General features: G+C 40.4%; 1 protein-coding gene across 6 annotated transcripts in view; it reads left to right on the plus strand.

The window, feature by feature from the left end:
- The window catches only part of LOC114145935 (probable cation-transporting ATPase 13A3), a 28,238-nt gene extending 12,623 nt beyond the window's left edge, over positions 1-15,615 (plus strand). For 4 of the 6 annotated variants that reach the window (XM_028019621.1, XM_028019618.1, XM_028019622.1 and 1 more), the window contains 15 exons: positions 503-653; positions 806-926; positions 2,916-3,040; positions 3,132-3,295; positions 5,344-5,442; positions 5,537-5,616; positions 5,717-5,759; positions 6,402-6,511; positions 7,225-7,321; positions 7,402-7,763; positions 9,842-10,026; positions 10,144-10,232; positions 11,250-11,330; positions 11,577-11,672; positions 13,775-15,615. In XM_028019621.1, coding sequence (XP_027875422.1) covers positions 503-653; positions 806-926; positions 2,916-3,040; positions 3,132-3,295; positions 5,344-5,442; positions 5,537-5,616; positions 5,717-5,759; positions 6,402-6,511; positions 7,225-7,321; positions 7,402-7,763; positions 9,842-10,026; positions 10,144-10,232; positions 11,250-11,330; positions 11,577-11,672; positions 13,775-13,957 — 1,986 coding nt within the window. In that variant the 3' untranslated portion in view covers positions 13,958-15,615. The remainder of the gene's footprint in view (positions 1-502; positions 654-805; positions 927-2,915; positions 3,041-3,131; positions 3,296-5,343; positions 5,443-5,536; positions 5,617-5,716; positions 5,760-6,401; positions 6,512-7,224; positions 7,322-7,401; positions 7,764-9,841; positions 10,027-10,143; positions 10,233-11,249; positions 11,331-11,576; positions 11,673-13,774) is intronic. The other 2 variants (XM_028019620.1, XM_028019619.1) reach the window with 2 other exon arrangements.
- Positions 15,616-24,874: the final 9,259 nt, after the last annotated feature.

Below are 24,874 nucleotides of genomic sequence, written 5' to 3' on the forward strand. Positions count from 1 at the left end.
ACTGATCAAATCAAAACTGATCTCTGATCAAAACACTGATCATCACCACAATTAAACACGGAAGTGACTGCATCGCGATTTAGAGTTTCTTTTTTTTCCCAGCAATTCCAGTGAAGGTAGCCAGAGTTGATCCAGGGAGAAAGGCTGAAAAAAACCCCGTAGAAAACCAACCAGATTTAATGTTTTCAACATTAAATCTAATGATTCTGAACTGTAAAGTCAGTTTGTGGGCAAAGCGTTAGGGTTAAAAAGCGCTTTAATGTAAAGCTCTTGGAACTGCCTTATTGCTGAAATGTGCTATACAAATAAACGTGATTAATTCATTTATAGCAAATTTTTTACTTTTGGTGCTCAGAATTTTTTTCTAGAAGATTTCGGAGCTTAATCTCAAAATTTCTGAATTTTTGGTGGAAATTTTCTCCTTTTTCTGTCGCCCTTACACGGCGTTGTGGGCATGGAGAAAATGAAAATGTTAAAGTTTTTATTAACATTGTCTCCCCAGTCCTGTGAGTTGGGCATAGTGCGACAGTTCCCCTTCTCCTCGGTGCTGCAGAGGATGAGCGTGGTGGTCAGGAGGCTTGGGGACAAACACATGGAAGCCTTCCTGAAGGGGGCACCGGAGGTCGTGGCTGGCCTATGCAAACCACACTCAGGTCAGGCCTTCTTCTTTTGGGGTGAAGACAGCCTCTTCTTTTTTGTCTTCTTTATAATAATAGCAAGAAAGTGGCAGCAGAATGGTTTGGTCCCTCATCCAGGGGCCTAGTGCGTCCAGACCGGTCTGATCCCATCCTGTCCTTCCCTTCAGTCCCACAGAGTTTCACTGAGACTCTGGAGAGCTACACCAGGCAGGGCTTCAGGGTGATTGCACTGGCACACCGACAGCTGGAGTCCAAACTGTCCTGGCACAAAGTCCAGACGCTCAGCAGGTACGTCACTAATCCCAGATAAAAAGCGTTGGCACTGCATGCGCTCACTCCCACCTGGATTCCGAATCTGTCTGCCCGCATTTCCACTGTTAATGTTTAAACTCCGACCCTGATCTTCTCCCGTCTCTCCTACAAGCAAATATGACTTTCACTCTGCGTAAACGTTATGTAACGTCACAACCACAAACTTCAATTTGATATTTGGGGTTTTTATTCAATTCAGCAAAACCTTTAACCTCCAGCTGTGAAACGCTAGTAAAGAAATGCCTCAGAAGACGGGCAGCTATTACAACGCTTGGCGATATGGACTTAAAGAGGATGGACTTAAAATATTGTGATAAATCACAATATTTTATGGTGTTTTTGTGATAATGATAAAAGTGAGGATAAGAACTATTTATTACTTTTATTTTAGCTGTAGCATGTAGCTGTGACGACATGACACAGCAATCAGAGCCACACAAATACTGATTCGAAAAAGAAAAATCCATCTGTAACATGCTTTTTTAGGACCCTAGTCACAGAGAGAAGTCTAATTTGTATCACTAATATGATACACTAAGCTTGTATCATATTTTTAAATTAATTCATATGTATTGATACTTTTCTTGAACAAATATAGAGAAAACCGTAAAAATAACAGTCCTGACAGTTTTGTGGGGTTTTATTTATGATTAGCTGGAATTTATCGTGGCAGCAATAAATCAAAAATCATATCAGACTAAGAAATTTAAACGGTACAATAAATGCCCAACCCTAAGCTAGTAGCAGAACTAATATGAAAATTTGGGTCAATTTCAATATCCCTGTAAGTATTGTTGTTATGGCCGACTGCTGATATTTACCGATATTCCATCCATCCATCCATCCATCTTCCTCCGCTTATCCGAGGTCGGGTCGCGGGGGTAGCAGCTTCAGAAGGGAGGCCCAGACTTCCCTCTCCCCAGCCACTTCTTCCAGCTCTTTCGGGGGAATCCCGAGGCGTTCCCAGGCCAGCCGAGAGACATAGTCTCTCCAGCGTGTCCTGGGTCTTCCCCGGGGCCTCCTCCCGGTGGGACGTGCCCGGAACACCTCACCAGGGAGGCGTCCAGGAGGCATCCTGACCAGATGCCCCTCAACTGGCTCCTCTCGATGTGAAGGAGCAGCGGCTCTACTCTGAGTCCCTCCCGGATGACTGAGCTTCTCACCCTATCTCTAAGGGAGAGCCCAGCCACCCTACGGAGAAAACCCATTTCGGCCGCTTGTATCCGCGATCTCGTTCTTTCGGTCATGACCCAAAGCTCATGACCATAGATGAGGGTGGGAACGTAGATCGACCGGTAAATCGAGAGCTTCGTTTTTTGGCTCAGCTCTCTCTTCACCACGACGGACCGGTACAGCGCCCGCTTGACAGCAGACGCTGCGCCAATCCGCCTGTCGATCTCCCGCTCCCTTCTTCCCCCATTCGTGAACAAGATCCCGAGATACTTAAACTCCTCCACTTGGGGCAGGACACCCCCCCTGACCCGGAAAAGGCACTCTACCCTTTTCCGGCTCAAGACCATGGCCTCGGATTTGGAGGCACTGATCCCCATCCCGGCCGCTTCACACTCGATATTGTATAATTTATATATCTCACTACACTTCTGGCACCTTAAAAAAAAAATCAACCACTCTCACTGTCACATGACCAAACAAGCATGATCAAAAACCAGAAACAAATGGCAACAAGATAGAAATTAATATCGGTTGTTAATATTTTGTAGGACGGACCGATACCGATATATTACTAAATGACTAATATCGGCTGATACCAGTGACGCTGCTATATCATAGATCTCTAAGCAGAAACATTTTATTTATCATTCTCTAAGCACCTTATTTAATTTCCCTTTTGTATAAATAAAGTATTTTTCATTTGAATTTGGATTTTATCGACTCATTGTTTCTGTTTACTCTGATGTTACAGTCAAACAGGTGTTTGGATTGTGTTTTTTTTTTTTTTTTCAGAGATCTGATAGAGACCAACATGGAGTTCCTCGGGTTGATTGTCATGCAGAACAAAATCAAACAGGAGACGGCTGGCGTTCTGACTGAGCTCCGGAGGGCTAACATCCGCACTCTGATGGTCACAGGTATCTCCGCTCTGTGAAGACGTTCGCTCATCGGGGATAACGTTCGCCGGTCCGCGCTGACGCCCTCTTTCTGACCGCTTTTCTCTATCAGGGGACAACATGCTGACAGCTGTCTCTGTGGCTCGAGACTGCGGCATGGTCCGTCCACACGAGAACGTCATTGTCGCTGACGCTGCGCCCCCCAGAGACTCACTCCCCCCCTGCATCACGTGGCGTTATGTGGACAAACCCGCTCAGACCGCCAGCGATGATCAGGTGAGCCTGGAGGTTTCGAGGAATGCTGGGTTGAAGTCGTTAAAAGCAAAAGTAATGATTAAGAAACGTTTAAAACACGTTATTTTCAATAATAATGATTACTGTTTTAAAGAAAAAGAACAAAAGAAGGCAGGAACTTGATATCAATCTTTTTGTTGTCTGTTAACCAGTGGTGGGCACCGCTAACCAAAAGGTTAGCTGCCAAACCCTAAAGTACTAATAATAAACATTAGTTCCGCTAACGCTAAGGCATTACGCCAACAATATTTTCAGAAGCTAATGCTAAGGCGCTAACTTTATTTCAAATCTTATCTGCCCTTGAAAGACTACAATCCTTCAGCACAAAATTAGTTGACATTGTAACTTCATTTACCATAATGCCCTTAGACATTGTATTTATGTTTATAGCTCGTTCTCATTCCCTACCGTCTGTTTTATTGTTCCTGCATGTTTCTTGTTTGGAATAAAGCTATTTGGGGAGAAAAGACAGAGAAAGTTAGGAGACGAAATGGAACTAAACAGCTTCCAAACGAAGAGCAGGGATATAAACTTAGCGGTTTAGCTGAAGTGTTCCCATCACTGCTAGTAACCTGTCAAAGTTTATAAATATTTCTTTTGACTATTTCATAAAAAAGTTTCCAGAAAGAGATTGAAAGACTTTCACTGTCTAATACATGTACTCCATTTTTTTCCTCAAGAGCAAAAACAATTCAACAATCAAAATGATAAAAGTTACACACATTAAGTAAGGAGCAACCAAATGAGGTTAATCCTCAGATTTCTACATCATTACCAGCTCACAGATCTCTGCAGGACTTTCTGCTTTTCGCTCTTCCATTATGTCATATTATTTGTGCAGGTGTCTCCCCACATCAAACACTCAACCCACCCACCCCTCCACCCACTGGGGACTCAGTTTTTAACAGCTTTCTGCTGTTATAGTTGTTATCCTGTGACAGCGAGCTTCTCAGACCTACGGCTCTGTGAACAAGTACAGATTGGTTCTGCTTGTCACACTGCCATATTTTAGATCATCAAGCAAATTTTAGACAAAGATAACCTATTAGTACAATAAGCAGATTTCAGTTGATTATTTAATTTGTTTAGAAATTTAGTTATCAGATGCTTGTGGAAATTGACAATAACTGTTTTCTCCCACTCTAGAGTAATTTTGGCCCACTCACATAAAGTTGTTTTTAATTCAGGCAAAGTGGAATTTTTTCCAATTATTAATGACTCATTTAAAGACATCCCACAGCATCTTAGTCTGATTCCAGTCCACACTTTGACTTTGATGAAAACTTTCATTTTGATCTTTTTGTGAGATATTTAGAGGTGAAGTTGCTGATGTGCTTCGGATCATTTAAATGCTGCGGAATCAGAAAGTGATGGTTAGATTTTCTCCTTCAGTATTTTCTGCTGGAGATCAGAGTTAATGTTCCCATCGACTAAAACTACAACCAACCCTGGAGTCCCTGTGGAATAAGGCTGGTTCTCCAGCTGAGCTGCAGTCTGAAGGAGGAAGTGACTAGAAGTCCAAAGGCGGTTCAGTCAACGGTTTCGGCTTTTCATTATAGTTTAGTTTTATTTTCTTGTGAAAATAAAACAAATTCATTCAGATTTAATTTGTTTTTAGAGTCTGTTTGCTAGTTATTAGTTAAATATTGTTTAGTTTTAGTTTATATCAGTTATTGTAATAGTTTTAGTTTTTTCATACTTTGGTTGTATTAATTTTTTTATTATTGCTTCTGGTGCTTTTTTTTGAGAAATTGAAAATCTTAAGAATGCAAGAGACAGACAAATAGATCATAAGCCTCTAAGGTAACTTTAGTAAGATTCTTTGATAACAGCTGTTCTCTTCTGGTTGACATAAAAATGTAACATAAAATAAAGAACAGAACATTTTCATTTCTTATGTAAATACTTAAATCAGTATTGAATGACTTTGTGTTGTTCCTGATTTAATTATGTTGTACATTGGTATAATAACGTGAGCTGAATTGAGATGAAATTATCAGTTTGCCCACACCATGAACTATCTCCCTCAGACTGCACAGATCCTCGTGGAGGAGGAGATGTATCACTTCGCTCTGAACGGTAGAGCCTTTGCTGTTATCACAGAACACTTTCCTCAGCTAATACAGAAGGTACTTTCTTGTTTTTGCACGTTGACACGTTGTTTTGCTTTTCTCGCTTCTGTAGTTGTAATGACACTTTTCCTCCCACATGGGGGCGCTGCAGCTCGCGCTAAGAGCCACCGTGTTCGCACGCATGGCGCCAGACCAGAAGACCCAGCTGGTGGAGGTCCTGCAGGGCATTGAGTGAGCCTCTCTGATTCTGCTGCTGCAGCTGCAGCTGCACTTCGGCTCATTTCCATCTGTTTTCACTGCTGCAGCTTCATCCACTCTGTTTACTTTCCAGCTACATTGTTGGAATGTGTGGCGACGGCGCCAATGACTGTGGGGTAAGTTTGGGTTCTCTAGACTGCTGGTGCATTGGCAAATCAGTTCATGTGAAATATGATGGGATGTTGCTCAGACAGGTCAGGTAGACACGTAATGGTAATATGCTCCACAAGCTGATTGATAATAATAATTTAATTTAAAAATATATAGCACTTTTCCAAACAATCAACGATACTTTACAGGAATCAAGTAAAATTGCAAACAGAACACTAAGTAGATCAAACAGAATCATAAAGGAGAAAACTTGAATACACAGCACATTAAAAAAAAACAGGAAAAGCAAAGAAACGTAAAATATAACATTAAAAATCATATTAATTTAATTTTAGGAAATATTCAGTACTAGAGTTTAGATTACAGTTTTTTTCAGCCTCTTGCAAAAGTATGTATTTCTCTGCAACAGACGACTTTATTCGTCTGCTGCATACTTTATTATTATAAACACTTTATTCTGGTAATATTATGATTTTATTGTTACCTTACGAGGACTTTTTTTTCTCTTAATATTTAGACCTTATTTTCATATGACTTTATTCTCATAATGTTATGTTTTTATTCTTGTAATTTAGAACAAGAAATTAACTTAGAAAATGAATACTCTGTCGCCTGTCTCAGAGTAACCGAAGGCGTTTCCCTCTCAGGCCCTGAAGAGAGCACACAGTGGGATTTCTCTGTCTGAGCTGGAGGCGTCGATCGCCTCTCCCTTCACTTCCTCCACCTCCAACATCTCCTGTGTCCCCAACCTCATCAGGTACGGTGAAGACTAGGTCCTGACCCGGAGCGTCGATGAGCAAAGTGACACATATGTTAGCAACTTTTCACACTTTTCTCCTGGTGTCTGATAGAGATGCACCGATCCGATATTAATATCTGTATCGGTCCTGATATTGGAAAAAAAAAATTCTAGCTCAAGTATCGATGACAATGTACCTGATCCGTAAGGGCAGATCTATTCATTCTAATTCTATGTTTTTATGCGCTCAACAACGTCATGCTTTATTATCTATTTTACATTATATTTAGAATTCCTAATTGCACTTTCTAAACCATTTGAAAGAAAGTTTGTTACAGTTTATTTTTACATGTTTGACCAATGTGGTCAGCCTGTTGTTTTTATCCGTTTCAGTTTCTTTGTCATTTATTTTCCATTGGCTGTTAGCCTCCTAATTGCTCTGACTGAACAAATGAAAGTTATTTTTACATGTTTGTCCAAGCTTGTGAAGCTGTTGGTGTATTTACCTATAGTGTACTGATGCAAAGTTATCAAATTAATTTGTAATAAGTCAATTCAGCACTATTTTTCCGTATTGGATCGGTATCGACTGACACAAAAACCTCAGAACCTAGTTAGTATCTGATGGAAAACTACACATTTTCCATGAGATTAAAATTCTTAATTTAGTGATAATGATAAAATAATTGTAGTCGATAATGTGAAAGCCTTAATATTTATGTTTTCCGAAGGGAGGGACGAGCCGCCCTCATCACGTCGTTCTGCGTCTTTAAGTTCATGGCTCTCTACAGCATCATCCAGTACATCAGTGTCATTTTGCTTTACTGGGTAAATATTCCACTGATCTCTTTTTTTTTCTGTGTCTTCTCCTTTTTATTTGCGCAGTTTTAACCTTTTTGTTAACGCAGATCCTCAGCAACTTGGGAGACTTCCAGTTTCTCTTCATTGACCTCGTCATCATTCTCATCATTGCCTTCACAAGTGAGATCCAGCTGAACGGGTTGTCAGTCACCGGAGGTCATTCTGCTGATGCCTGTGTGTGTGTGTGTGTGTATGTATGTGTGTTTTCTTTTTTGTTTGGCCTGTCTTCAGTGAGTCTGAACCCAGCGTGGAAGGATCTGGTGAGGCAGCGTCCTCCGTCCAGTCTTATCTCGGGCTCGCTGCTCTGCTCGGTTCTGACCCAGATCCTCACCTGCCTGGCCTTCCAGGTCTTGGCTTTCTACTTGGTGCAGCAGCAGAGCTGGTACGAGACGTGGACGCCTCAGTCAGAGTGAGTCACCGTCACTGTGGGACACCGATGGCTTCACCGGTCAGGCCACTCAGGCCTACCGCAGCAGCATCAGTGTGTTCGATCTTTGGCTTTTCTTCATGTTTGAGGTCCAAAAGTCTTGGTTCATCCTTTTTTTCCTATCATTTTTCCCTCTACTGAATCAGACTTGTCCTAACTTTTTAAAATTTAAAATATATATATTTTTTTGCCTTTTCCATGACAAGAAAGATCAAGATGTGTGGCGTAAAAAAGTGTAGGACATTGAAGTCCATCCGATTGTGTCAAAACTGGTTGAAAGGATTTTTTTGTTACATTAACAACCACAAATTATAACATGCAGCTCTGGATCACTTAAAATGATCCGTTTCTTTGATTTGACTTTTTGTAGGCATATGTTTGTGTTGCGTCCTAGAAGTATTTCATTTAAATTGCAATTTTTTTTAAATTTATGGATTAAACACTCTATTCATTTATTTCATATATTTGATTTGCCCAGTTGCTTTTGTTCAGCCGCAGAAGCATTACAGAATCTGAGCTGTGCGCTACGCCACCGTTTTGTTGCGTAGCTGGGGTTGTGTCAGTTGGTCAGTTGGTCAGTTGTAAGGTTGTAGCTCTTAAACAAGAAACTTTGTAGCGGTTTTGTTTCTGCGCGTCTGCTGCTTCTGAGAAGAACAATTCCAAAAAAAACCACAGCCTGTGCAAATAAAGTTTGCACGAAACTGAAGAAGGACTTCTGTCTGTTTCGTGAGTGCAACATTTGGGTAAAATGAACATGTTTTATTCTATGAACTACTGACAACATGTCTCCGAAATTCCAAGCAAAAGTTTTGCATTTATTTGCAGAAAATGAGAAATTGTCAAAATAACGACAAAGATGCAGTGCTGTCAAACCTCAAATAATGCAAAAAAACAAGTTGATATTCATTTCGAAACTGAGGTAATACTAATGTTTTAACTCAAGAAGAGTTCAGAAATCAATATTTGGCGGAATAACCAGAAGGTTTTCAACAAGGTTCAGTGCAGTGGGCTCTTCATTTGTCCCAGAGCTGTATGTTGTTGTACATGATAGACAAACACACTTTTGTGAGGTGGAAGGACAACTAAACTATACATGGTTTTCATGTTTTGCAAAAAAAAAAAAAAATTCAATGTGGGTTTCCTGCATTTGCATTCAACCCTCTGGTTCAGTAAAGTTACAGCTGTACATATTTTGCAGAGTGTGTCTCTGGTGTTAGCTTTTTACCACAGCGTTATATGTGTCATTTAAAAACACACAGCCGATTCCTCATGTTTGTTGTTTCTACCGAACCACTTACGGCAAAATCCAAGCATGATTTTTCTTTTGCTTGTTTTTTCCCCCAACAATTCGTCAGTCTTGCGTAAAAGTTGCAAATTTGTGGAGTTACACAACTGAACGTAATCCTGTCAACAGATTCTATGCTTTTCCGAATAACACCCGATCATCCAGAGCCGCGTCTAAAATGGCCGGTTACAAGGACTTGGATGCAAAATCTGAAGGAATTTGGCATTTAAGACTTCCTCACCTTCGCCCGACTGGGGGTACATTTTAGCTACAAGAAACAACCTAATGGGACAGTGGAAAAGACTGTTGTGCTAAAAGGACAACAACAGTCCTTGTTGTTGGGAACATGTCGTCCTTCCAGGAGTTAGCCTATGAGCTAAGATATTGTAGTCTAAAATAGCATCTCAGTGGTAAACATTAGCAGCAGCACAAACATTTCAAAATAAGAATTTTTTTTCAAAGAAGTTCTGTGAATGATCAGGATGCAATCTGAAGGTGTATTATAGCACTTTTCACCAATCTGATGGGTGAAGATCCTAAATAACAATAAATATCTTTATATGTCTATGTATTCAAAATGTTTGCAGCAATAAGAGTTTGTGGATTGAAAATGTTACATACTTTATCAATATATAATTTTTGATTAAAACGTGACTTTGCAATTAGGCTGATAAAAATTTTTCATCGATTCGCTGCATGAATCATTTTGATTTAAAGAAGTTATTTTCTTGTGGAATCAGTTTATTTATTTTCTTGCGTTCCCTCTGTCCTGCAGCGCCTGTAACGTCTCCCGACCCAGCAGCTTCTCCGACCGCCGGAACGGAACGACCTCTCACGACCACAAAAACATCCGCAATTACGAGAACACGTCCCTCTTCTACGTGTCGTCCTTCCAGTATTTAGCCGTGGCTATAGTTTTCTCCAAGGGGAAGCCCTTCAGGCAGCCGAGTTACAAGAACTGTAAGTCAGTTGCAGCGACGTGCCTTTATTGATGTGTTGCCTTTGTGATATGTGAAGTCAAGGCAAACATAAAAACACCATCTGAATGTCTTTGTTTTATTTTTTATCTTTCATAAGGGCCGTTCATGCTGTCCTGTGTCGGTCTCTACTCTTTTCTCCTCTTCATCATGCTGTCCCCCATCTCTGCTATCGATAACTTTCTAGAGGTAAACGTTTTGACTACTTTTTCATTAATTCTGGGTGTAAATCCAAGGCACTGCTTAGGTGGTAGTTGCATGCTAATGGATGATAAAAGAATGCCATCGATACATTCATTCAAACATTCTTTTTTTAAAGCATGTTTTAAAGCTGCAGTATTAAATATATATATTTTTACATATTTGTTGAAACTGTCACCATGTCATGAGAGTATGCTATGAAACAGATAATTTGTGAAAAGATCCGAGCTTCTCTACCTTCTCCGAGTGTTAACTAGAAACAACCACAGTCTAACAAAAAGACCACAGAAAGTGTTCTGTGGTTATCCTTTATTTATTTAACCCGTTAGTCTTGGTGCATACTTTTATTAATTTAATTATCTATTTTGTTATTCTTTTTTCTCTCTCTTTTCCACTTCTACCCAAAATACCTGTGACGCTAGGTTAATTCAGGAATATTAGAGAGTAAGACAATAATAAATTTAAAGATAATAAAATTATTTTGCACAAATCTTTTGATCTGTAATGTTTGTTCTGTGTGCACTAATTTATAACCCCCTCCCTCTTGCTCTTTGCTACGCTGCAGCTAGCAAAGCCTGTAGTGAATGCTACACTAGTTAGCATGCCCACTGTGGAAGGCGGATAAACAATTTTCCTGTAACTGTAAGTTGTTTCTCCACCATTAGCACGTTTAGCTGCGAATGCATGAGGATGATTGACAGCTGTAAGCCCCTCCTCCTGACTCTGATTGGTTGTTTTTAGTGCATTTCATCAGACGGTGATAGCTGCTCAGGAAGAAGGTGGAGGAGATCGATCTTTTCACAGATTATCTGTCTAATAACAAACTGTCACCACATAGTGACAGTTTTAACAAAAATATTAAAAATATATATATTTTTATAAAAGTTACATACTGCAGCTTTAAAGTAAAGTGACCGGTTGTGTGAGAAAAAGTCTTTTGTGTGATGCTGTCTGCACTGCTCATCACGTCCCCCTCCAATCCCCCCATCCTCCCCCACCCATCAGATCGTGTGTGTTCCACATGACTGGCGCGTTACTCTGGTCATCGTTGTTGCAGCGAATGCCGTTGTGTCTTTCATGTTGGAGGTACGACATCACATCCTGTCTCTGACCGATCTGCCTGAATATGCAAAGTGTGATTTGCATGCATAGAAATATATTTTTTTTCCTTGACCAAAATCCTGCTTGTAGCTGCACAGTTGCTTCTTAATGAATGAAAGACGTTAATTAAATCTTTTAAATTTGTGACACTTGCCGTTTTTCTGGTGCTGTAACTCGATCTTGATGATTAGACGACTCTTGAAGTTCCCCTCCCCTGAAATCTCCCTTTAGATTTTGATCGTTGACATCATCTTGTGGAGGCTTGTTTTCAGAGGAAGTCAGGGGGCAAATGGCCCCAGAGAGTCCTCCTCTGGCGACACACCACAGGTTGGGAAGCCTTTTTTTTCTCTCTTACTAAAATCTGCTTCATTCGGTCTCACTGTTTAGATAGCACCTTGTACTTAACGCTAGCTCTCTTTCACTCCTAAACCTGCTGTCTGTCTTTTCTTGATAAGCGTGGTGGCTCAGTGTGTATGAAAATCTCGTTTTAGTGGGTTTAAATGTGAAGACAATTTTGCACATTTGGTGAAACATGAACATATGTGTGTTGCTCTTGATTCGTCAACATTTGGTATAGTGCATGGTACTCGGATCGAAGGTGTGCTACTGTGACGTCATTTCTTTCTTTTTCCTGCCTGACCATCTGATACTGAAAGCTCAACGCTTATTACAAAGTCTACGGATCAATCAAGATTTCTGATTGATCCAAATCAATCAGAAAATAGGCCAGATTTCACTCACTGAGCTATTTGTAGGTGAGCAGATCTTCATTAGTGCAGAAGGAGCAGCTAAATGTTTAGTTACGCTGTATAAAGAAGTAGCCTTTTTATTTTTTATGTCTGTAATTAAATCAGACCAAACATGTCCTGTTTTCAGTTAAGGTCACCGAAATTCTGTCTTTTTCCCAAATGCCAAAAACATGCAAGAAATTTTTTTTTGAGAGTATTAATTCATAGATTTCCATATTTTCTTAGTATTTGGTAGAATTGATATTTTTGCTGAATGACTTAGCTCAAGCTTTTCACAGTAGTTTGCTGAATTTTGTCCCCGTCCTTCTGTGTAACTGAGGCTGTGTTAACAGTCTTCACCCACTTCAAAATAAGAGCATTAATATAAATGCCTTACTACTTTAAGAATTCATAAAAGTCAATGACAAAAACGTCAACACAGATGTCGAACTTTATTCAACTGAAAGTTAACAAAACAGTACATCGGCACTTTATCTGGAAAGATTTGTTTATGAAGAAGCTAAATGCGCTAAGCGTTTTCAAAGATATCAAAAATGCTAAACGAAAAGTTAGCTCTGCTATTAGCACATTAAAGGACTAGCAGAAGTGCTTTTTTTCCATGACGTCACCCAAGACGGCTTTGTTTAAGTTGTTGCCTTAAAATACTTTGTCATGATTGTCCCAGTTTAATTCAACCTTTTAAATGTACCTATCAGAAGCTTATAAAGCCATGACATCACCACCTGGCCTATCTCAAACTATTTAAACACAGAGCAATCTGAGTGTGTACAAACTTCCTAATTTGAAAAAAAATTATATTAAGCCTGACAAATTAAACATTAAAGTTTAATTTGTTTTATTTTTTTTAGACAATGAAAAATATTGTTGTGTTTCTCTATGAAGTGTATGTGAATCTCTTATTTTCAATGCTTTATGTATCAATCTAGAATGCTGAAGCAATATTTACCTCAAACCATTTATTTATACACTGCAAAAACACAAAGTCTTACTAGGTATTTTTGGTCTACTTTCTGGTGCAAATATCTTAATACACTTGAAATAAGACAAAACCGACGTACAATTAATTTTTGAGTGATATATAAAAGCTTGTTTTCAGTAAATCATTCCTTAATATTGATAAAAAGTAATGGTTCCACAGGCAGATTATTTCATTGATAACACTGAAATAATCTATGTCATTGTTATAACAAGTGAATAACACTTGTTACTACGTCTTAAGTCAATAATTAATTTAAGACGTAGTGCTAAAAAGCCACTTAAGTTACTTTTGTCTCATTTCAAGTGTACTAAGATATCTGCACTAGAAACTAGAGCAAAAATATCTAGTAAGACCTTGTGTTTTTACAGTGTAGATACACAAGACAGGTGTCGCAGGAGTAGATACTGTAGTACACGCTTTTATTTTGTTTAGTTTTTTTATTTTGGTAACTTTCTATGATGATGAAAATGTAGCAGAATCCTTTTTAAAAAGCTTTGTAAACAAATTCAGAATTTCAGGAATGTGTTTATTGTGCTGCTCATTTAAAAACATAGATTTTTGCATCTTTTTAGTTAAATATCAACTAAAAAGTTGATATTTGAAAGTTGATATTTCCTAGATTGAATAGCTAATCTAGGAGTCAAAGCACTTCTAGGAGTGCTTTGACTCCTAGATTTGTGTTGGTGTTGATGTGTTGACAGGTTGCTAATGACAGCTGGGCCGCGCTGTTCCTGTCCCGGTTGTTCTGTTGGAGGAACAAGCGGCCGAAGGTTCTGTACAGGCACCTGGCCCTGGAGCTGCAGGACGACGCCAACTGGCCCCCCAAACCCTCTACTGTCACATATGCTGCTGAAGCACAGCCCCACATCTCTGCGACTCTCTGATCCCTGCAGGAGGTGGAGCCTGACATGTCCTACTGATACAGACTAACACACACACACACACACACACACACACGCCCACACACACAGTCTCCTACTTGATGTCCTTCATTCTTACCCGCCATATCAAAGTGAACTAAACTCTGAATCCTGGGTTGAGCCAGAGGGCTTTCCATTTTTGGAGCCTTGTATGCTAATGCTAATGCTCTGGAGCAACTGTCATGAATCATACTTGAATGTTCTAATGAGTGCAGAAATGACGAGCATACAGTAAAAAATGGTTTGCCCTCATACAGATTTCATCTCTTTTGTTGTCACAGTTACATGTTTCAGATCACCAAACAGACAAAGATAACTTGACTAAATACAAATTGTTCAACAGACGTATGTAAGAGGTAAATTACTCCTGAGCCTAAGAACTGCCTGATCTGGGTTGCGCAAAACTTTGCCAATATTCCCCTAATTAAAAAAACAAACACAATTTTGCTAATGCGGCGTTTCCATTGAATAAAAAATGCAAATAAAATCACACGTGAATATGTTCAGGCGATAAGTCATTAAAAATCATTTCTCGCCATCATCCTCCAACTGCTTCCTGTTGACTTCTTCTTCATGGTTTGTGCCGATGGGAACATCTGGTTGATGATCATGTGACTTCTGTGATGCAAAAAAAACAAACATAAGTGTTTCCACTGCAGTTTTGCAAAATAAAACAATTTCAGCACGGCCAAAAAAATCCCTCCACCTCACCTTATCCCAAACCTTTCATCGAAAAATCAGATTTTTTCCTACAGTGCCGGGTTTCCATTAAGCTAAACTACTTTCATAATGTCAAACTGCGTATCTATACAGTCAATGGAAACACAGCTTGTTTTACCTAGAGAGACAACAGCCTTCAAGAACTGCTGATTATTTTTTTACATGACTGTAAAAGAGTTGTGGTTCACTCTTTACGGCAGAATTTTTGAATTCAGTCAAACTGGAGTGTGTACATCATGTACGCCCAAAGGTCATACATGATGTACACTTAAAGTAATTTTCAATTCAGTCCAGTTTATTTATAATTTACAACATAAAATGATTTCAGCGAAAATCGCCTGCATTGTGTCATTAACTTTACTGCAATCCCGCAGACCGATCATGCATGTAGCGATAGTGGGCAGGAAAAACTCCCCTTTAACAGGAAGAAACGTCCAGCAGAACCAGAACCTGGCTCAGTACAAGCAGCTGTCTGCCTGTGGGTTTGAGAAGACAGAGCAGAGACACAAAACAGAAACAGGAGTAACTTCATTGTTAATAAAAAAAGTAAAAATTAACAGCAGGAGAGGGAGAAGGATTAGTTGATGGCAGTATTATCTCAGCCGGCGCCGTCTTCCAAGACGGAGTCACAGCCAAACAGAACGCCAGACAGGGCGTGGCCTCTGTGGAGAGAAGAAAACGGAGAGAAAACAGACATTTCAACGTTAAGATTAAATATCAATGAAGTTTGTTTCTCACCACTTTCTGGACTTGTTTAGATCGGGACGTGATGTGTTGCTTTTCGGGATCTCTGTGTGCCTCATGTTGTCAGACAGGTCCTGCTGTTGGCATGTCTGCAAACAGGTCTGGAACTAACCAGGCCTGGTTGTGGTTAGTAAAACTGAACCAACCCCCCCCCCCCAAAAAAATCTGGTTAATCACAGTTAATTCATAACAAGATGGACGTTTACTCTTTCACATAGTAGCAGGTCAGTTAGAACAGCTTTCTGAATGAAATCATCCCTTTCTGTATTTAGTCAGGTTATCTGTCTGATGTCAAAATTGGCTTGTTGGTTTGGTGATCTGAACTACATCAAACTAAAGTAAGGGTCAGATACTTTTTTCTTTTTTTTTACAGTTTTGAGGTTTATATTTCATGTCCTCTCCTCTGCAGGTCATTTGCAACTTGAGTTATTAAAAGGTTCAGAAGTGGTACAGAATATAATTGCACATATTAAACACTGACTACTGTAATAATAGTTTTTTATGAATTCATCTTACTAGGCTAACAGTGCTGAGACAAAATACAAACACTTCAGACGACTGAGTTTATCATGGAGCTTATTTTACTATCATCAAGCCGTCATTATTCAAATAAACTTGAAGTTTAACATGAAGATGATGTGATGCGTTTAAGGATAAATGGAAGATTTAGTCATAAATGAAAGAAAGTACACCCTCTTTCATTTCTAGGCTCATCTCTCTACAAGGTTGTAAAATGAATTCAATCTAACCTTCTGTCAAAAATTAACAACAGATGCAACTCTGTGATTATTTCTCTGGAGAACTAAGTACACCCCATGTAGCTTTAAGAGCAACCTGCAGCAGCATTAGGTCTCTGGAGCCGTTTTGGTTCATCAGACTGTTGTGGAGATTCTTTTGCTCACTTTTCTTTCCAGTTTGTAAAGAAAACTACTCCTGTTTCATTTCTTTGAGGTTGTCTGCCACATGGCGTACTAGAGCCCAAGGGAAGAGTAAATTTCCGCCAAAAAATCTCAGAAATTTTGAGATTAAGCTCAGAAATTTTCTAGAAAAAACTTGGGAAGTTCTTGAGTTTGAAAACTCAAAAATTCGCTAGAAAAAAAATGAAATTTTGACATTAATCTCAGACGTTTTCTAGAGGCTGTTGATCAGTATTCCACTTACTGCTAATCAATAGTAAAAAATAAACATGTGGCTTTTAATGTGTAAATGAACTCAGTGTTTTGATTCTGGGAGTTCTTTCCATATTAATACAGCATAAAAACTGAATGCTGTTTCTGATTGATAATACCATACAAATGAAAGAGGGTGTCATTTTACTTTTTTTTTTTTTTTTTTTTTTAAATTGTAAGTTTTTATTTTATGCTTTTTATTTTTATGTTGTGTGTTGATGTACAGCACTTTGTATCAGCCGTGGTTGTTTTAAAGTGCTTTATAAATAAAGTTGGTATGGTATGGTGATTGTAATCTAAGTTTATTAAAAATATGCAGGGCTGTTGTACTTTTGAGATAGAAAGCGTTAAATTAGCTTTTTTTTTTCTTATAGAGACAGAATTCTTCCTGTGGAAGAGAAAAGAAACAACCACCCGTCTTCCTGTAGATGCTTTTGTCCTCCGTTTCTGATTGATATGACTCTCTTTTTTATGATTATGGTACATTCCACTTTAATAATTGCATATTAAAATGTCATGGAACTGAAAACTTGATTTTATCAGATTTTTGTGTCCGTAGGTTCTTGTTCACATAAAGTGTTTCCCAGTCAGCTCCACAAAAATAAATCTGTGAAAATGTGGAAAAAGTCTCATTTGAATGAAAATGTAATTCCGTATTTGTACATATAAACATATATGTACTGTATCTTTTTTCTTTTTCTTTTTTTTTTGATGCCAGTGTTTGCTCTGCAGAACTTCCATGAAATTCCCCCAGTAAATGTGTATTTGAAGCCAGTGTTGCAGACTTCGTGGGGGGCTGACCTTGGTCACACTTTTTCAGCCAAGACTCACTGATCAATTATGGGCTTTCCCAGCCTCCTCGCTGCCTGGCATATGGGCCCTTAAGGGCGCAGGAGTGGAGGAGAAAGAGTGCTATCATTTCATGTGGAGATCAGGGCCTACGGATTTGAATGGACGGATTTAGCGGGGACCGTGAATAAGGGGAAGGGGTTCCTCGCTTGTAGCCAAAAGAAAGGAATCTCCCACAGATCAGGGAAGGGGCCTTTTATTTCAGGGGAATATTCATGATGAGGATGAGGAGGCATCATGAATTCATGTGTCTCTGTGACTTGTGGGATCATCTTTTCGGTAAACACCGATGTCTTGCCTTCGCCGGCTTGTTTGCCGTGTGGTGATTTTTGCGGATAGTGTTGCCTCTGCGCAGAGCGACGTGGGTTGGCGTGTGTGTGTGTGTGTGTGTGTGTGTGTGTACTCTCTGCTGTATTGCTTTTGTGTCCGTAGTCGGAACAGATGGAGAGTGGTGAAGACAAATAAAGAAGCTAAAACAAACAGTCTTTCTTCCTCGCAGCTAGCAACTCACCCAAAAAGATTTTCTCAAGCTTGCTCTCAGACGTGTGCTATTTCAGACATTGTTAAGTTTTTTTTTCTTTCTTAATCTGTCTTTTAAGTAACACTTTTTTGTCTAGGTTGGCCACTTTCAAGATTTGTTTACACTCTCACTGCTTACAGTGTCCCCTGAATTCAGCATTAAATGGATAGTTCAGGATTTTTTAAATAAGGTTCTGTTAATACCTTCCAAACTGTTATTTTACTTTTAGTAAATGAAGCTCTTTGCATCTTGTTCTACGCTTCACTTCGTCCAGAGGCAGTGGACTCTCGGCTATCAAGAAACAATTGCTTGCTGGAGGCGTGGACGCTGCGCAAGCTTGAAACTTTACCCAACTGCTAACTTTTGGCTATGAAGCTTACCGGAAATTTCCTGCGCTGTAAACAACAATCCTCCATTGTGAAGAAGGAATAGGGTGGCTGTTATTCCTATTCCATGGCTGTTAATTCAATATTTGGAGGTGTGGCCAACACGGACTGGACTGGACGACTTCCTCCGCCGCCGTTGCTAAAACTACAGACAGACTGCAAATCTGAAAACCATTGTCATCGTTCACAACTTCTCCTTCTGTTCATTGATTCGCCTGATGGAAATTCTACCAAAGGAATCAAATTCAATTGGAGAAAGCCCAGACGGAACACTGAGGGAAAATGAGCATTGAGCAGAATTGCGTAGAAAAGCAATGGCCAGACTATCCAAGCGGAACCAAGACAAAAGGAGATTTCTGCTCAGATATCAGAAACATTGTGGCATCATTCTGTGAACTTTTAAACTGTTATGTTGTTTTGAGTGTTTATTTATGGAAATGGAAATGTTGGAATATGTAATGGACTGGTGACATGTCCAGGGCGTACCCTGCTTCTCACCTAGTGACTACTGGAGAAACACACCAGACTTTTTTTTTTCTTTAATGTCTTTGCTATTACAAGGATTTCACTCAGATGCTTTGTAATTTCTATGCAATGAATTTGAGATAAGGAATCATAAACATTTAAAAGGAGATCCAGAACTTGGCTGTAGCTAAATTAGATTAAATATTCTCCAAAAACAATTGTAGATTGACAGTTTTCCCTTTAGTTGCCAGTTTTAAACTCCAGCTTACAAATAAACTTGAACTAAAACAGCGCAAGGACAAAGTGAGACAGAAAAGAAAAAGAGTGTTTCATTACTGTTGAGGGTTTCTCGTGCAGACAGTGATTCACTGTTTTTAATCACTTCTGGATGTACAGAGACTTTAAGCTTCTAACATTTGAAAACTGCTTTTAAACATGTCAGCTAAGTATGTGGACACGCTGTGCAAACACAACACTATTTTCAGTTTCTCAAACTACTTTGAGCAGACCTGCAGTAATAATTCAGCATTTTTCATAATGTTACTGTTGTATCCGTTAGTCTTGATTGCAAAGGCCAACATGTTCTGTTTGTGGTTGCATACGAGATTGGTGCTGGTACAATGTTTCCTCCTTCCATTTCCTGTGTTAACAACCAGCCAATGACGGTGTGAAGAATCATAAAGTAGCAATAAGATAAACTGACATTTAGTCTAAACTTGTTTTAAGATGTAAAAGTCCCCTTTGGTCTGTTCCCAATCTTTATACCAAATTAAAACGCCAAGAGAGATATGTATTGCTGGTAAGATATGAAATGCTTTTAAACTTTTAACAGATTTTTACAGCTCCCTGCAAAAATCCCGAACCATTACTTTTGTGATGATTTTCATCAAGTCTTCAACTTTTGTATTTCTACTTTGCAAAAGACCAATTTACATGCTGTTTCTACTAAAGTTCTTAGACCCAGTTGAGGCCCCGTTTTTGATTAATAGTCGGGACATAAGGCCAACCTGATGCTCACATACCAATGGCCTCATTTTACAGATGATACAAAGGCAATCACGTCTGGTAAAAGGTCTGTGACCCACCAGCTGGTCACAAAGCCCCTTTCCTCCCCAATGTCCCCCTGAGCATCGTCTCCTTACCCCGGGTCTTCATGCCATCGCTGTCCCCCTTCATTTATCAGTCCTTCCTGGCCTGAATGGGCTCTGTGGTTGGTCAATAAATTCAGTGATTCAGGGGGTGGACAGTTGCAGCCGTGTTAGCGTTTGTTCACAGGCTTGTCGGAGGGATGGGCGCCGCCCAGCTGCGCTTTGTCTCCCGTGGTCCCTCATCAGGTTAGAAGTCAATGGAGAGCCTTGTGCAGAGGTGGTTGGGGCATGGATGGAGCCGCCTCTCACATGGCGTTCACACAGGGGGAGGACTGCTTCGGATCACTGTGACACTTGTTCATGTGGGGCCGTGCAACATTGCCCGGTTGCCTGTCTTGTTCTCCCGCGAGGGCCTGTGCGATCTTCAGAGCTTAGAACAAACTAATGGCTGAGGCTGCAGACTTGTAGTGGGGGGGTAAGTTGATCTGCACTCCCAGGCCTCGCAGTGCCCGTGCTGAAAAGGAGCACACAAGTCTATCTTACGATCTCACTTTACAGATGAGACTCACAATAAAATGAGGTCAGGCCTTTATTTGGGAGTGATGGTAAATCCACTCGTTAAAACTTGCCATAGAGTAGCACTTATGCACTTTTGTGTCTTCTAAAGATGTCACATTGTTGCGGAGTTTTGGCCGCTTTCTGTGGATCAGCTGAGCCCATGCATGGGAGCAACCAAAGCCAAAGAAAAGAAACAGAAAGCCATAGATAAGGCAACACAGGGACGGCAGAGGGCATTAGGAGACGGAAAACAGAGGACAGAAAAAGACGCTCTGTGACTGAAGAGGGACTTAGAGACATGACTGAAGCCTGACTGTCATGAGAAGATGAGTTTCCATGGCCACCCAGGAGCCACCCAGGCAGCATTTAAGCAGGGGAGGCTCGGGGGTCCTGGGTTCTGGGCCCAGGCTGGTGAATCACACGCAACAACTAGGGATTATGTGCATAAGTGATGAGTGCTAAGCTGGCAGGTGAAGAAGGGAGGCCCAGGGACAAGGATTGCAGCATCCCTCAGGACAGCGCTGTCTGTAAAAAGCAGACTTTTTTCTTTTCCACCCCAAGTGAGGATGATCTGCCATGTGAAGGGGACTCAGCCAGAGGTCCTCGAGAGCTGAAAGGGCATCCCACAGGCGGCTTTCACACCATAAGTGGCCATAACGCTGGTCTTGTGAGTCGTCTTGAGTGGCAAGAATGGGGCATCTTCACATTCAGAAATGCCAACATAAACACCCTCATGGATATGGACTGAGCTCGCAGAAGGCTAAGCCCCACATGGCAGGGCATCAGCAATGCTCTCGCTGAGTGGAGCTTTTGACCTGCAGTGCGTATAAAAGAACAGAGGTTACATTGGTGCTCGTTTTGAGACAAGGAGCTCTTGTTTCTGTCCCCGATCAACAGGTTCGCAGGTTGTTCTGATGCAGGGAATCAACCCTCGTAATGTCCACGGTCTTTACAGGAATGCGTTTGAACTTTGGTGGCACAAAGAAATCGCATTCCCGTGGTAGCACGGAAAAAAATGCACAGTTCACCAACCTACCCCCCCAATACCTTTTCAAGACGACGGTATCCCTGAACAGATTAACATGTAAATACACTTAGATGCTTTGACAATGCACTGAAATGCATATAATCTACATGCTAACGAGCGCTTTAAAGAGTTGCCACGGCTGAATGTGGTTTAAGCAACACTTTCATGTCTGGGTTTTAAAAATTAAACATGAGGCCTCTCTTGGAATCTCGAAAAGCCTTTTTTTTTAATTTGTTGAGGGATAAGGCGATGGCTGGGTTTCCCTTTCAAAGGGACTTTAATAGGGCTTCAATCTCATTGCATTTGCCTCCAAGCTGAACATATAAATGCTGTTTTTTTCCCCTAACCCTTTTATGCAGGATCTTGCCACATTAGATGACAGATGGAAGGTTGTGATGGTGAAATACCAGTTACTATGGTGCTAGTTGTCCTCAGCAGCTTCTCCAGGCATACCGAAGCGTCCCTCCTGAAAACCCGTCTACTGACTCGGAATAAGCTGACTTGAATCTTCTCAGGTTGTTGTTGACAAACACGAGCCTGGATGAGTCCCCTAATCTCCCGCTCCTTTATTAGCCTTTTATTGCCGTATAAACTGGTCTGAATGGATTAAAAACTAAACCTCTGTTTTCAGCCTTCTCTTATCTCACCCAGGGTTTAATCTAATGCCCTCTACCCTTTAGACATCTCTGCCTCAGCTAAACTCGACCATATTTTTGATTCAACTCATCGCCATGGTAACCAGTTATTTCCCATCCTCGTGCTCCCACCCTCGGCTTCTCTCCTCCATTGACACTGCTACCTCCTCCCTGTGCCTGCGATTTCTTCAGTTTTTTTGTCCAAATAAAACAAAGCAGAGAGTGAATGTGCTCTGAGGTAGGTAAATGTATTCAGTGACATCAGCCAGGACGGGTCTATTCTGCCGGATTCCTGTTCCACTTGTTTCCAGCCTTGTCTGGGGGCTGGACACTCTGTTGGGCCCATTGTCCCACATGTATTCCACACAGGCCTGCAATTAATAGAGGCCTTGTCTAAGGCTCCTGGAGCAGAAACTGCTATTGGGGAGGGGGGACAAAAGGCAGGCAGAGACAGGGGGCTGGGAGTTGCTAAGGGAGCAGCCCCTCCCTTCCCTCTTTATGGGGGGAATTAAAAGGGAGAAGGAGGGACGAAGAGAGAGCAGAGCCCTGGATTGAGATCTTTAAGTGATCCCTTCTGTCTGCACCCTCCCCTCCTGGCCTGAGAGGTTTTCATACCAGCCTCTGAAAAGGGAGTCCTTGCTGTATTTGATGATGAGGATGATCATTTCACTGCCTGCACGGCAGGGTGCTTGCTGACTGGGTGGGAGGAACAGCAAGCAGAGGCTGTAGCTGATAAACCAGGTGAAGAGGGGAGTGAAGGTGATGGCACCATGCAGGTGGATGTGAAGAGACATCCACAACATTTTATGCATTCTTACGGGATTGCTTGGCTCCTTCGGTCACTAAGGAGGGTGCATACACACCAACCCTGTTTAGTTCTGAACTCGAGTAGTAACCATAGAAAGTCAGATTTGTTCTGAGAGGTGTGAAAGCGCAGTCGAACTCTGATGCGGACCAAGAAAAGGCAAACTTTGGTCAACCTTCAGACCGAGGTTGACCTAAGTGCTTCGGCTAGGTTTAAGTGAACTCTGGTGTGGTGCGAATGTATATGTGAACGCCGACTCCCCCACGCATCTCCTTCAGACTAGCCAGCAGCAATTAGCAAAGACCTGGTGGACCTGCACGTCTGCTGAGTTCCTTATACAAGCTACTTCACAGTCAAGCGCTGGAAAAAACGTTCTTAAAGGGTTAATAAAGCAGCGATGTTGTGATGACTGTCTGAAAGTGGAGTTTCAGAAAGAGCAGGAGTTTTTAAAGAGACAGAGGCCCAATTTCAAGGTATTAATATTACAGTGTCAAATTTCCTTTAAGTCGTGTTTGATATGTGCAGTATTTTCATAGCAACAGAAAGTAACATAGTCACTTGATTGTGCTATAAATACATAATATTGCCTCTTTAAGGATAATTATAAATATTTTTTTCTGTTTTTTGCTACGTCCGTGGATTGGATCCATAACTCTCCGCTCCAGAATATTTTTTTTCTGAAATGGTTGACTGAGTTTTAAAGCATGGCAGATGTGTATTAACACAAGGCTTGACTTATTTATTTTTTATTGTGTTAATTTAAACAGTGGATGTAAACAGTGACCAGCTTCTTGGGTCATTTCACCTCTGAAAAGGGCTTGAACTCTGTCAGAGAGGACAAGGAAGTCCTACCAGCCTAATAGGTCAGAAGGTCAAATAGCCTGTACACTGACAGTTCAATTTGATGCGTTTAGCATTTGGGATGGTATAGATTCAAGATCTAAATATCTAAATGCTGAAAACAATTATGTTGTTTAACAGTGAGGTAATTGAGGGGGAAAAATGCAGTAATATACCACAATAATATGAAAAACCTTCTCTGAATGCTGTGGGTAAAACGTGGTTTCAGGTCATATTTTCCAGATCATAAGGAATCCTGCTATGAAAATGCAAATAAATAAGGGCATTTTATGGGTCCTCAAGACAACTTTCTAATGTTTCAGAGATAAAAACAAGTGGACAGGAATACTTTTAGACAGTTGGGAAAGCAAAACAGATTTTATGTGTGATGCATTCTTAAACTACAGAGGAGATGTTTCATATACAGTTGAAATTTTAAAAAAGTAACTTGATTTCTCTAAAAGTATACTAATGTCCATTTAAACCTAATGTTTTCTGTAAAACAAAAGTCTGTATATCTTTCAAAATACAGAATTACACATTGTATTAGCTGTGAATTTAAGAATTTGCTCAAAAATGTATTTGCTTTAAATCTGTCTTAGTTGTGTCTAAACCTTTGTTTTGAAATGCATCTTGGGAAATCTTTCCTGTCATCAAAGATATTTTAATAATATCTTACACAAAGAAAGTTCCCGACCAAAAGAAAAGCTCTTTTAGGTTTTCGTGATGATGAAGACAGTAAGCACAGACAATTTTTATTAAATGGGATTAATGTAATGCCAGAAGGGTATTCATACCCTTTGACTTTTTTCTATTTTGTCACATTGACACAACTGAAAACTACAATGAGCTTTCTTTGGATTTTATGTGACAGATTGAGACCATGCCCCTAAATTAAGTTCTTTGCAATCAACTGCATTCAGAAGTCACCTAATCAGTAAATCTGTGTGTATTATATTCTCAGTGTAAATCCAGCTAGTCTGCCAAGGCCTCGGTGGTTTGCTTGAAAACATTATAGAGCAAACAAACCCTAGGATACCAGCAGGCACGTCACGGTTAATGCAGGGTTAAACAA

Source organism: Xiphophorus couchianus, chromosome 6, assembly GCF_001444195.1.
Source record: "Xiphophorus couchianus chromosome 6, X_couchianus-1.0, whole genome shotgun sequence".
Lineage (NCBI taxonomy): Eukaryota > Metazoa > Chordata > Actinopteri > Cyprinodontiformes > Poeciliidae > Xiphophorus > Xiphophorus couchianus.